This window comes from Myiozetetes cayanensis, unplaced genomic scaffold (genome assembly GCF_022539395.1).
Source record: "Myiozetetes cayanensis isolate MyiCay16 unplaced genomic scaffold, myiCay2020 scf44, whole genome shotgun sequence".
In the NCBI taxonomy this organism is placed as follows: domain Eukaryota; kingdom Metazoa; phylum Chordata; class Aves; order Passeriformes; family Tyrannidae; genus Myiozetetes; species Myiozetetes cayanensis.
This window is the reverse complement of record NW_026087676.1, coordinates 749,310-759,979: the sequence shown is the minus strand read 5'-3', so window position 1 is coordinate 759,979 and position 10,670 is coordinate 749,310. Positions and strand designations below refer to the sequence as shown.

General features: G+C 65.4%; 2 protein-coding genes across 2 annotated transcripts; both read right to left on the bottom strand.

The window, feature by feature from the left end:
- Positions 1–1,204: 1,204 nt before the first annotated feature.
- CSF3 (colony stimulating factor 3) lies at positions 1,205–3,585 on the bottom strand. The gene is made up of 5 exons (XM_050330799.1): positions 3,447–3,585; positions 2,917–3,083; positions 2,585–2,692; positions 2,321–2,467; positions 1,205–2,104 (listed from the first exon to the last, which is right to left on the bottom strand). Exons 1-5 carry the CDS (start codon positions 3,460–3,462, stop codon positions 1,934–1,936), a joined length of 609 nt encoding a protein of 202 aa, XP_050186756.1. The 5' UTR covers positions 3,463–3,585; the 3' UTR covers positions 1,205–1,933.
- Positions 3,586–5,899: 2,314 nt separating this feature from the next.
- Positions 5,900–10,454, bottom strand: PSMD3 (proteasome 26S subunit, non-ATPase 3). The gene is made up of 12 exons (XM_050330823.1): positions 10,251–10,454; positions 9,320–9,510; positions 8,722–8,859; positions 8,408–8,544; positions 8,125–8,315; positions 7,853–7,956; positions 7,441–7,555; positions 7,107–7,226; positions 6,932–7,035; positions 6,599–6,754; positions 6,432–6,482; positions 5,900–6,351 (listed from the first exon to the last, which is right to left on the bottom strand). The coding sequence occupies exons 1-12, from the start codon at positions 10,417–10,419 to the stop codon at positions 6,274–6,276; spliced, it is 1,554 nt and encodes a 517-aa protein (XP_050186780.1). The 5' UTR covers positions 10,420–10,454; the 3' UTR covers positions 5,900–6,273.
- Between the last annotated feature and the right edge of the window lie 216 nt (positions 10,455–10,670).

Below are 10,670 nucleotides of genomic sequence, written 5' to 3'. Positions count from 1 at the left end.
GGGAGTATCTTCCCCTTTCCCCCTGCTCCTGTGGGCTCATCCCCGCTCCAGGGCAGGTGCAGAGCGGACACGGGGTGGGTGGGGCAGCTAACGGAGCCGTGGCACGCACTGGGATGGGCTGGGATGGCCTCACCAGGCCTGACACCGGTGTGAGTGCCACACTGAGCTGGCACCAACCTGCCCGGGCACCGCTGCTCGCCCAGGGGCGGCTCTTTACCGTTAGCCCAGAGCAAAGAGCAGGGCCCGGCGCTCGTGGCCTTCCCGGCTCTGTCAATATTTGCCGCGGCAGCCCCATGCCTGGCGTTGGCACTGGCGCTGCCCCTTCCAGGAAGGGGCTGGAGCAGGAGAAGGGGTTTCCTGTAAGCACTGTGAGGGCCCGGTGAGAGCCCGGCCGTGGGGCTCTGGCTTTGTGCCAGCGAAGGCGGAGGGAGGCAGGAACTGCTCCCACTGGCCCCCACTGGCTCTGGGCTCTGTCCCTTCGGGGCCGGGATGAGTGTGGCGAGGGATGATGGTGGTCACAGGACCTGAGCGTGGGCCCGGTGGGAGGAAAGGGATCTGGTGGAGCCGAGGAGCTCAGGGACAGCCTGGGGTGGGCAAACACCCACGAGGGCGAGGCTGGGGGTGGCTGCAGGGGCTTTCTGGGCTAGGGAGATGCCCAGGGGTCTCCTGACATTACCACATCCGTTTGTCCATCCACCCTGCCACAAGCACCCTGCCTCCCTCGCCGCTGGAAGCCTCGTCCCACCACAGTCACTCCCGGAGGGCTCTGGGCATGTCCCAAGGCAGCTTTGGAGCAGATTCCCCGTGTGGCAGCAGCAGCAGAGGGGTGGGTGGGTCCTCCCAGCGCGGGTGGCTTCCGGAGCTTTCTAGGAATCAGCTCTTGCCCAAGTGGTGCTGCCGGGGGTGGGAGGAAGCAGATGCCCCATGGGTGCCTCCTGGTCCTCGTGGGGCTCGGGCCGTGGTGTGGGGGCACCAGGGGGGTTGGTTTCCAATGGCAATGTGCACCACTGAGCCGACACCGGCGGCCACAGCCCGGCCCCAAATGCCCCATTCCCTTGTCCCGTTGTCCCCATGCCCGGCCACTCCACTTCCTCCCCCACCCCAAGCAGGCAGGAGACAGCAGGGCAGAGCAAAAAATAGAGTTTATTTCCATTTTTATCACACACACATACATATATATATATATAAAAAAAAAAGCAGCGTGTGTTCCTCGGGGCTGACCCAACTGGAGCAATAAATACAGTACAAAATCCGCCGCCCCCCGCCCGCAGCTCCCACACGGCCACGGGACCGGGGCTGCGTCAGGCTCAGGGGGATGGGACCGTGTCCAAGCAGCTCCTCCCGGCCAGGGATGGGCATGAATAAGTTAAACTGCAATAAATACCCTGAATTTTGGCAGGGAAGGCGGGGACAGAGCAGAAACAGCCCCCCCAAGCGCTGGTGCTCCCCAGAAAAGCCTCGTTCCGGGTGGGTCGCATCCCTACGGCATTTCCATCCTCCTCTCCCTCCCTAATGGCTACTAAATATTAATTACTAGAAATAACACCCGTCAGATGTGTCCCTGCAGGCTGCAGCCCAGGCAGGGAGATGCTGCTCTGGAGCATCCTCATCCTCGGATGAAGGCGGTTTCCCGTGGGATGCTGCAGGGGAGCCCCTGCAGCGCAAACCGTGGGGAAACGGAGGCACAGGCGGTGCCACGGCAGCTGCGGGGGCTCTGCCCAGCTCCCGAACCTCGTAGCAGAGATACGCTTGTGTTTAAATATTAAACAAGGGTGATGCTGCACAGATACCCGTGCACGGATCCGCCGCGGGGACCCCCGGAGCGGGGGGAGCATCCCCGGCCAGATAAATATTAAATAGCCATAAATATTAAATAAGCAGAAAACGGGGCGCTCCTGGGATGTCCCTCGGGTGGGACATCCACGAGCAGGGGTCAGAGGCGGGCGAGGTGCCGCAGTGCCCGGTATGCCGTCTCCAGGAACCGCTGGAAGTTGGCCAGGATGAAGAAACCGCCGACTTGGTGGTGGAAGTGGGAGGAGAAGGTGGGCAGGGGGTCCGGGTTCTCTGCCGGGTATGTCACCGTGGCCAGGCCCAGGTCCTCCATCTGCAGCAGGACAGAGGCAGCGCAATCAACCCCGGGCTCAGAGATGCCCTGGGAGCACAGAGGCATCCCAGGGATGCGGAGTGTCCCTGCTGGGCCCTCCGTGTGCCCCAGGAATGCAGCCCTGCTACCCCTGTGTGCCCTTCCTGGGGATACAGCACCCACCGTGCCCACCCATCCCTGGGGATTCAGCCCCTGCTGTGCCCCCATGCCCCTCACCTGCTGCTGGATGTTGGAGGACAGGTTGGCCATGTCCAGCTGCAGGGTCTCCACCAGCCCGGCGTGGCGGGGCAGCAGGTCCCGCACAGCGGCCAGGGAGCCGTGGTAGGCGCGGAGCCCGGCGCGGATCTGGTTGAAGCAGGTGTCCTGCGGTGGGCACGGCACGGTCAGTGGGACCACGGCGGGCTCTGGGGTGCCCCGAGCTGCGGCAGAGCCAGCGGGGCTGAGCCCTGCCGGGTCCTGGCAGGGGTGGGCTGCACTCACCGCCTGGAAGGAGCGGCTGTGGCACTGCTCCAGCGGCACCTGCGCGATGTCCAGGTCCTGCCGCACCAGCAGCAGCTCTTCCTCCTTGCACAGCTGGAAGGTGTCGCACTGCGGGCGAGGGGACGGGGTCAGGATGGCCAGAGGACCCTGACACCCCCCAACACCCCATTCCTGGGCTGCCCTGGCTGGTGTGTGCCCGGGAGGGTCCCTACGTGCCCCCAGTGGACCCCAGGATGTCAGGGCTGAGCCTTGGGGGCCCCACAGTCTCCCGGCCCTGCAGTGCCTTGTCTAGGACCCCGAGGGTTCCACCGTCCCCGCTCTGTGGGACTCACCACCACGTGCTGCAGCGCGGCCACGTCCCCACGGATCTTGCGGGTGAACTCGAGGTTCCTCTGCAGGAAGAGCTGGAAGTCCAGGTCCCCGGAGAGCTCGGGCAGCGGTGCCCCGTCCAGTGCCCACCACGGTGCCCACAGCAGCGCGCCCAGCAGCGCCAGCCCACCTGCGGGGACAACAGCTCAGAGCCCACCCGACACCCCGGGGACCCCAACCCCGTGCCCAGGGTGAGGTCAGGAACCAGAAACCCCCTAAAAGAGCATCCCACAGGCCGTGGGGCAGTGGTGGGGGGCTCTGGGCGTGTGGGTGCAGCAGGGGCTACAGGGAGGGGGATTTATGGGTGCTCTGGGGGAAGTGAGCGCTGTGGGGGCAGAGAGCGAAGTGGGTACAATGGGAGCAACAGGAGCAGTGAGAGATGCAGGGGTTGTGGGAGCAATGGGGGCTGTGGGTGCAATGGGAGCAGCAGGAGGTGTGGGGGAAGTGGGAGAAATGGGATCAGTGGGGGCTGCAGCGGGTGCAAGGTACTCACGGGTGAGGGAGCACATGGTGGGTGCCCGGCTCGGCGTCTCCTCCTCAGTTCAGAGCAGCCCAGCCCAGCCCGGCCCGGCCTCCCTCTGTCCTGCCCAGCTCTGCTCATCGATCAGGGCATTTATAGCGCGGGCCCCGGGGATTCTCACCGATGTGGCAACCGCCCCGATTGCTTCATTGCCTTAATCACAGCTTTCAGATCCCAGGAACCGGGTGCTCAACCGGGCCCACACTGTGGGGCTTTCCCGGGCCGGGTGGGCAGCGCTGCCCCTCGGCGTGGCTGCTGGTACCCGGCTCAGCCCTGGCAACAAGGTGGGTGCCAGGATGGAGCTGGTGGGGCCTTGGTGACTCATTAACCTGCTCCCAAAGCTCCCACTGTGCTGACCAGAGCCCAGTGCAACGGGGTCACTCAGAGGGTCACTCGCAGGGTCACTCGCAGGGTCACTCACAGGTGACCAGGAGAGGGGACAGTGGCTGCTGGTGTCACTCCAGGATCATGCCTATCCCTGTTCCATGTGGGAATCACCCCCCCAACTGCCCCAGCCCCTCATCCCAGCACCAGGGCGGGTGCTGGTGGCGTGACTGGAGAGTGGGACTCGGACCCTGTGGGTCCCTTCCAGCTCAGAATGTCCTGTGATTCTGACTCTGTGCCCTTCACAGTGGTGGCACCAGCTGGAGGTCGCCAAGGTGTGACCCTGTCCAGACACCTCCCCGGGGCCGAGGGTGCGACCCCAGGGTCACATCCTGCCCTGCTGGGCGCTGCGGGGCCGGGCTGTGCCCGGTGTCCTCCACGTGCAGCAGCTGCATCAGGCTGACCTCCCTACCCCCGTGAGGGGCCAACACCCCCTACCCTTCAGGGAAGAGGCTTCCAGGGCAGCCCCAGGTCTGGGATGACCCTTCCCGGCCCCGCCACACTGACGTGGGAATTTTGGCTCGTGTCGCTTCCCGCAAGTCCTTCCAGGATGATCCCTTGGGCCGGTGCCAGCTGGACCGGCTCCTGTCCGGCATGGGCTGGATGGGGCAGGGAGGCACCGGTTCCCCCCCCAGCCCTGGGCAGGGTGACCCTGGGGCAGCGCTGAGCTGGGGGGGCTCATTCTATCCCCCTGACCCCTGGCAGGGTCCCACCCCTGAACTCCTGGAGGCCGTGGGGACAGGGATGGGGACAGGGATGGGGACAGGGAACTCCCATTCCTGCATGCAGACCTTGCTGGGAGTGGGGATGGGCCACACACCCAGTGGGGTACAGCCCACAGGCTACACTTTGTGGGGTGCAGTTTGTGGGGCACAACCACAGCACCAGCCCCGGGAGCTGCTCCCACCTCCAGCTGGGAAAGGAACCCCCATCAGCTGCAGACAATCCATGGGCACCAGACAGAGCCAGGTCTGCCCTCTGGAACCCAAGTCTGACCTCCCTTCAGAACCCGGGAGCACCAAGTGTTCTACCCTCGGACCCTGTGAGAGGGCCTTGGCAGTGGGGACTGTTTGTGGGATTTTGGGAAGCAACAGCCTCTCCCAGCTTTGCCTGTGCCCTCCCAGGAGTCAGGGGAAGCTGGTGGCCATGGAGGGACTCGGTGTGGTCCCCCCGGACCGAGGGGGCCCCAAGTGCCATGGGATCACCCCAGAGCGGATCTGCCCTCTCAGCAGGTTGGTGCTTTCAGGATTGTGACGGGGGTGGAGGGGGGAGGTTGAATCAGCGCCTGGTGGAGCCCAAAGCCCCCTGTCAGCTTTCCAAGGAAGGAAGTGGTTTCGGACCCGAAACTCTGTGGGTGTTGGGGGGTGGGAGGTGGAGCTGGGGCAGCACAATCCCCCACGTGGGTCTTGAGCTGCCCAGCCCGGTCCTGGGGGCTGTCCCGGGCACTCACCCCGCTGTTTCAGCCTCGTGGTCACCCTTCCTCTTCACGTGGCCCAAGCTGGGAACCCTCGTTCCCTTCCCTCTGCCAACACGTCAGCGCTCCTGGGGTGTCCCTGTGTCCCCAGTGCCAGCCCTGGCTGTCCCCCTTGGCTGGGCTTTCGCTTTCCCTGGTCTCCCCACAGGGACCTCAGAAACAGGGATGGGCTGGGGCAGCCCCACACTTGACCCTCAGCCCTGGCCCCTGTCCCAGCATGGGCGTGCTGGGGGATTCCCAGATTTTCCCAGAGAACCAATCCCAGACACCAGCAGGATCCACCTGGGGTGGCTGCACATCCCCTGTCACCATCACCCCCCGGGGCTGGGGTTGTGGGGCACAGGGGGCCCAGCCTGTGCCTTTCCCCACAGAGGTTCTGCTGGAACCCCATTCCTGAGCTGCTGAGGCCACTCCCAACCCCACTAGGACAAAGCTCCAGCCCTCAGGATGCCCAAGCCAGCCCCAGCCCCACCTCTGATCACCAGCCCTGAGGAGGGAGCAGAGACCCCAGACCAGCCCTGTGCCCCCCTCCCCACCCCAACAAACCCACGGCAGGAGCCCTCCAGGCTGGTGTTTTTCCATCTTTTATTTTAAAATTCATAACTGAAGTTTAACAAAGTTTGACCCCGTTGCTGTTGTGGGAGCCGGGGGGGCCCTGACAAAGCCCCCCCCTCCTGCCCCCTGCCCGCTCCAGCCCCGCTCCCCCCACAGCCCCCCCGGCACCGGCTCCGACATCACCACAGGGATCCTTCCAGGGATGTTTATTGGGGAGGGGGTCCCAACGTGGGTGCAGGGGGTCGGGGGCTGCAGGCCCAGGGAACCCCCTGTGTTCCCTCCCACAGTACAGACATGCAGGGATTTATAAAAGGGGGGTTGGGGGGGTGCCCTGCTCAGCCACCATCTGCCCAAGGGACAAATAAAAAACACAGCCAGGGCCCAGGGTCACGGAAAACCGTCGTCATCATCCTCTGCCATCTCCTTGGCGAACTCCAGGTCCTGCTGCTCACGCTCCCGGCGCTCCTGGAAGGCAGAGGTTGGTGGCAGGTGGGGACAGGAGCCACCTCCTTCCCGTGGCCGCAGGGGCCAGGGTGAGATCTCACCTCTGCAGATTCCAAGTCCTTGTTGTACGATTTGGGTGGGAACCTCATGGCCTGGAGAAAGGGAGGAGGAGGAGGAGGAGCTCTGAGCTGAGCCAGCCCGGGGCTGTGTCCTGCTGTCCCCAGGACTGTCCCTTGCCCCCGGGGACGTGGGGCCAGGCCGTGCTCACCTTCACGGACATGTTGTGGATGTCGAGGCAGAAGGAGATGCGCTGGTGGAAGGCCAGCTGGGGCTCCCGCGTGGAGTAGATGTCGATCATCTCCTTGGACTGCACGTAGCCCTTCTCATGGTTGATGCTGGCCTCGATCACGCCATCCCGGATGGCCTGTGGGCAGGGGGCAGGGCACGGCGTGTCCCCAGGGTCGGGATGCGGTGCAGGGAATGTCCCCAGCTCTCCCCAGAGAGGCCTCACTGGACACGGTGGTGCCGCAGGGAGGGGAGAGTGGGGGGTCAGGGCAGAGCTGGGGGGGCTGTGGGCACCCCGGGACCCCCCTGCCGGTACCTTGGCCACGATGAACTCGGCATCCTCCGGACTGTCCAGCTGCAGCTTCTGGGCGATGTCAGCCAGGGAGATGCGGGAGTAGGAGAGGCTGATCATCCGGACACCTGTGGGGACAGCGGGATGCAGCCCCCCGGGACCACGGCATCGCCTGGGGGGGCCCCAAACACCCCCCTACCTGTCTTGATGACGTTGTGCCTCAGCCGGATGATGAGGGTGTAGGTGCCGTCCGCCTGGAACTTGTCCCCAAACTGGTCAAGGACTTGGTTGAACTTGGCCAGGTTCCCCGTCCGGACGGCTGGAGGGGAGAAGGTGGGAATGGGGGAGGGAGAAAGGCTGGGGAACACGAGGCAGGGCTGACTCCCTTCCTCCTCCTCCTCCTCCTCCTCCTCCTTCCCAAGTGGCATCTGCATCTGAGTCGCACCAAGGGAGAGAAGAGAACTCCCCTTGGGTGCCTTCCCACTGAGGGTGTTCCATGGCTCTATGGGACAGGGAGGGGCAGCAGGCTGTACCCTGGGTCAGCAGGAAGTAGGGCATGAGCGAGCGCTTGAGCGAGGGCTGCCGGAACTGCAGCCTGTCCGGGATCTCCCCAAGCAGCAGCTCCACCACGATGAGCAGCTTGTGCACCTGGGGCAGGACGAGACACTGGGTGAGTCCCTGCGGGGCCTGAAACCATCCCCTGTCCCTGTGGGACCCAACCCCAGAACCCATTCCCATCCCTGCAGGTCCCGGCAGGTCCCAGATCTGTCCCTGGGAAGTTCCAAACCTGGGAGGTCCTTGCAGGGCCCAACACCCCAGGCGGTCCCAAAGCTGTCCCCGTGGGGCTTCATACACTGGGAAGTCCCAACCCCAGGAAGTCCCAAACCTGAGGGGTCCCAGACCCACCCCCAGCCCCGGGGGGGTTGCCACGCTGTCCCCCCTCACCGTCTGCTTGAAGCCCACGGCCGTGTGCTGCGGGGCCTTGCGCAGGGCGTTGGTCATGGTCCGCCGCGCCTCCGAGTATTCCAGCTGGATGGCCTTGATCCGCCCTGCGCCCACACGGGGCGGGTGGGGAAAGCCACCCCAGTGAATCCAACCCGACCCGCACGCACGGGGCTCCAAATCCTGCCTGGAAGCCCCCACCTCCAGCTGCTCAAAGGGGTTTCCAAGGGAAGCGGAGCCGGGAAGGGCAGCTCCCCTGGGTGGGACACGCTCACCTGTGTAGTACAGGTACCGGGCCCACTCGTTGTTGTTGGCCTGCTCGGGGAACACGGACTTGGAGACGAGCTTCTCGGCCTGGTCGTAGAGGTTGTAGTGGAGGTAATTCCTCAGGAGCAGGTTGAGCAGCGTGGCCTGGCCGTCGGCGTCGTGGCGCAGCGTGGCCGTGCGGAGCCGCGCGTGCAGGAAGCTGCGGGGACGGCACGGGGAGTCAGGGAGAAAACAGAGGGGGACACACCGAGCTCGGGGACAGCCCACCCTGTAGGGCCCACCCCACCCCACCTCCGGACCACGTCGAGCTTGTTCAGGAACTCGTAGATCCGGGAGTGGTAATAGTAGCACTTGGCCACCACCAGGTCCAGGGCCCGGCGGTTCTGGGAGCTGATCTTCTGCATCAGGTCATCGGACACTTTCTGAGCCTGCAGGAGGGGAGGGAGGTCAGAGCAGGGGGTGGTCCTGGGAGGGGGCAGAGACCACCCGGGCCGTGGGGTGGCCTCCCAGCACCCCTGGGATGAGGGCACAGTGTGGGGCAGGGCCGGGTGGTCCTTGAGGCTCCTGGGGAGCAGAACAGCGGGATCAGCTCGGGGGGGTCTCACCTCGGGGTACCTCTTGCTGTTCATCAGGTAGATGACGAGCAGCAGCTGCAGGTAGGTCTCCACCTCTGGCAGGAGAGGGGCTGAGGCCGCTTTCCCTGTCCGTGGGCGGAACTGCAGCTCAGCTTCCGTGTCCATGGACTGAGGGGACAGAGATGTGCTGGATCCCCGTCAGGATGTGACAGGAGCCAGCCCAGGCTGCTCTGATGACAGTCCCATCCCTGCCCAGGGCTGCAGTGTCCTGTCCCTGCTCACATGTGCTCCTGAGCAGCTGGGCTGTGCATCCCCACTGCCCCCAAGCTGTCAGTGTGAAGCCACTCCCCTCATTCTGTCCCTGCAGGCCCTTGTAAATAGTTTCTCCCCATCTTTCCTGTTGGCTCCTTCAGGTACTGGGAGGCCAAATTTAAATCACCCCTAAGCCTTGTCTTCTCCAGGCTGAACTACCCCAATTCTCCCAGCCTGTCCTCAGAGCAGAGGTGCCCCATCCCTCTGATCACCTTGGTGCCTCCTCACTCCAACAGCTCCCCACCCTTCCCACGCTGGGACCCCCGAGCTGGGGGCAGCACTGGGGGCAGGTGTCCTCTCCCTCCCCTGCCCGTACCTCCTCCAGGAAGCCGAGCAGGAAGTCCCTGAGGGTGCAGTTGGAGGTGAAGAAGCCGTGGATGGCCTTGTGCAGCACGTTGGGGTTGAGGCGGCGGGAGGTGGAGGGCAGAGCCCGCAGGGCCCGCAGGACGTAGCGCGGCTCCTTCCCCGACACCGCCTTCTCCAGCTGCTTCACGTGCTCCTTGATGTCTGCGAGGGGGCACACGGACACCCCTCACCCCAAATCCTCTGCCAGGGCCACCCCAGGGCTGTCTCATCCCATTCTACTGCCCTGGGGCCTCGGTGTCCCCAGTGACCTGACCTGTCCCTGCTTGGAGCAGGGGGCTGGGGAGACCCTCCCAGAGCCTTCTCCCTCCTCCCCAAGAGCTCCAGCCCCTCTCTGCACCCCTGCGGGATCCCACCGCAGCAGGGCAGCAGCGCCCCTGCCCCTCGCAGCCCGTCCTCCCAGGGATCTCCACCAAACACCTCTCCCTCTGCCTTTCCTTCACAGAGCCTCTCCCCCCAAAGCCCCCTGGCACACAGTGACCCTCCCCAAAAATACACCTCAATTTCCCTTTTCTCACCGTGACCCCCCAGCCCGGCCAAACCCACCTCTCTTTCCCACGTGGTACCCCGAAACTCTCCCTCCTCAAAGTGACCCCCCTAAAACCCACCTCCCAGCATCCTTTCCCTCAGGGCCGCCCCCCAACTCCCGTGTCCACACCGATCCCCCCCATTTCACCCTCTCCACCCCCAACACCCTCTCCAGCCCCCCCTCCACTGAGACCCCCCCCTAAAACCCCTCCAGAGCTCCCGTAGGCCCCAAACCCCTTCTCCCAAAACCCCCTCACCCAGGACCACTCCCAGATGTCCCTCCGAGCTGTCCCCGCTCCCTCCTTCCCCCCCGGTCCCCCTCAGACCCCCATCACAGCGACACCCCCCCCCCTCACCCTCCAGCGTGATCGCGTCCAGCTCCCTCTGCGGCTGCCGCTCTCCCGCCGCCTCGGGGGCCGCCGGGGCCGCCTCCTCGTGCATCTCGACGTCGGGGGGCGCGGGCGGGGGTCCCTCGGGGGGTGCCTTGGCCTTGTCGCCGCGGCGCCGGGGCCCGTCCTGCTTCATGGCGTGACACTGCACAACGGGCCGCCAGGCGCGGCCGGCCGAGCGCCGAGCGCCCCGCCGCGATCGGCTCCTCCCGCCCGCCGCTCGGGCCTTTCCGCCGACGCTCGGGGAGTCCCGCCGAGCCCGCTCGGGAGGTTCCGTAAAGCTTTTCGGGTGTTTCCGCGCGGCTGTGCCCGCCCGCTTGGGGGCGCAGGCGCTGGGGAGAAGAGCGAGGTCCCGTGAGGGGCCGGGACCGGGACCGAGAGCGGGAT

Coding starts and splice junctions, on each gene's coding strand:
- PSMD3 (XM_050330823.1), bottom strand. CDS start 10,419: ATGAAGCAGGACGGGCCCCGGCGCCGCGGCGACAAGGCCAAGGCACCC. Junction 7,957..8,124: donor CCGGTACCTGTACTACACAG/GTGAGCGTGTCC, acceptor GTGTGGGCGCAG/GGCGGATCAAGGCCATCCAG. Junction 6,483..6,598: donor TCCACAACATGTCCGTGAAG/GTGAGCACGGCC, acceptor CCCTTTCTCCAG/GCCATGAGGTTCCCACCCAA.
- CSF3 (XM_050330799.1), bottom strand. Junction 2,468..2,584: donor ACAGCCGCTCCTTCCAGGCG/GTGAGTGCAGCC, acceptor TGCCCACCGCAG/GACACCTGCTTCAACCAGAT. Junction 2,105..2,320: donor CCTCCAACATCCAGCAGCAG/GTGAGGGGCATG, acceptor GTCCTGCTGCAG/ATGGAGGACCTGGGCCTGGC.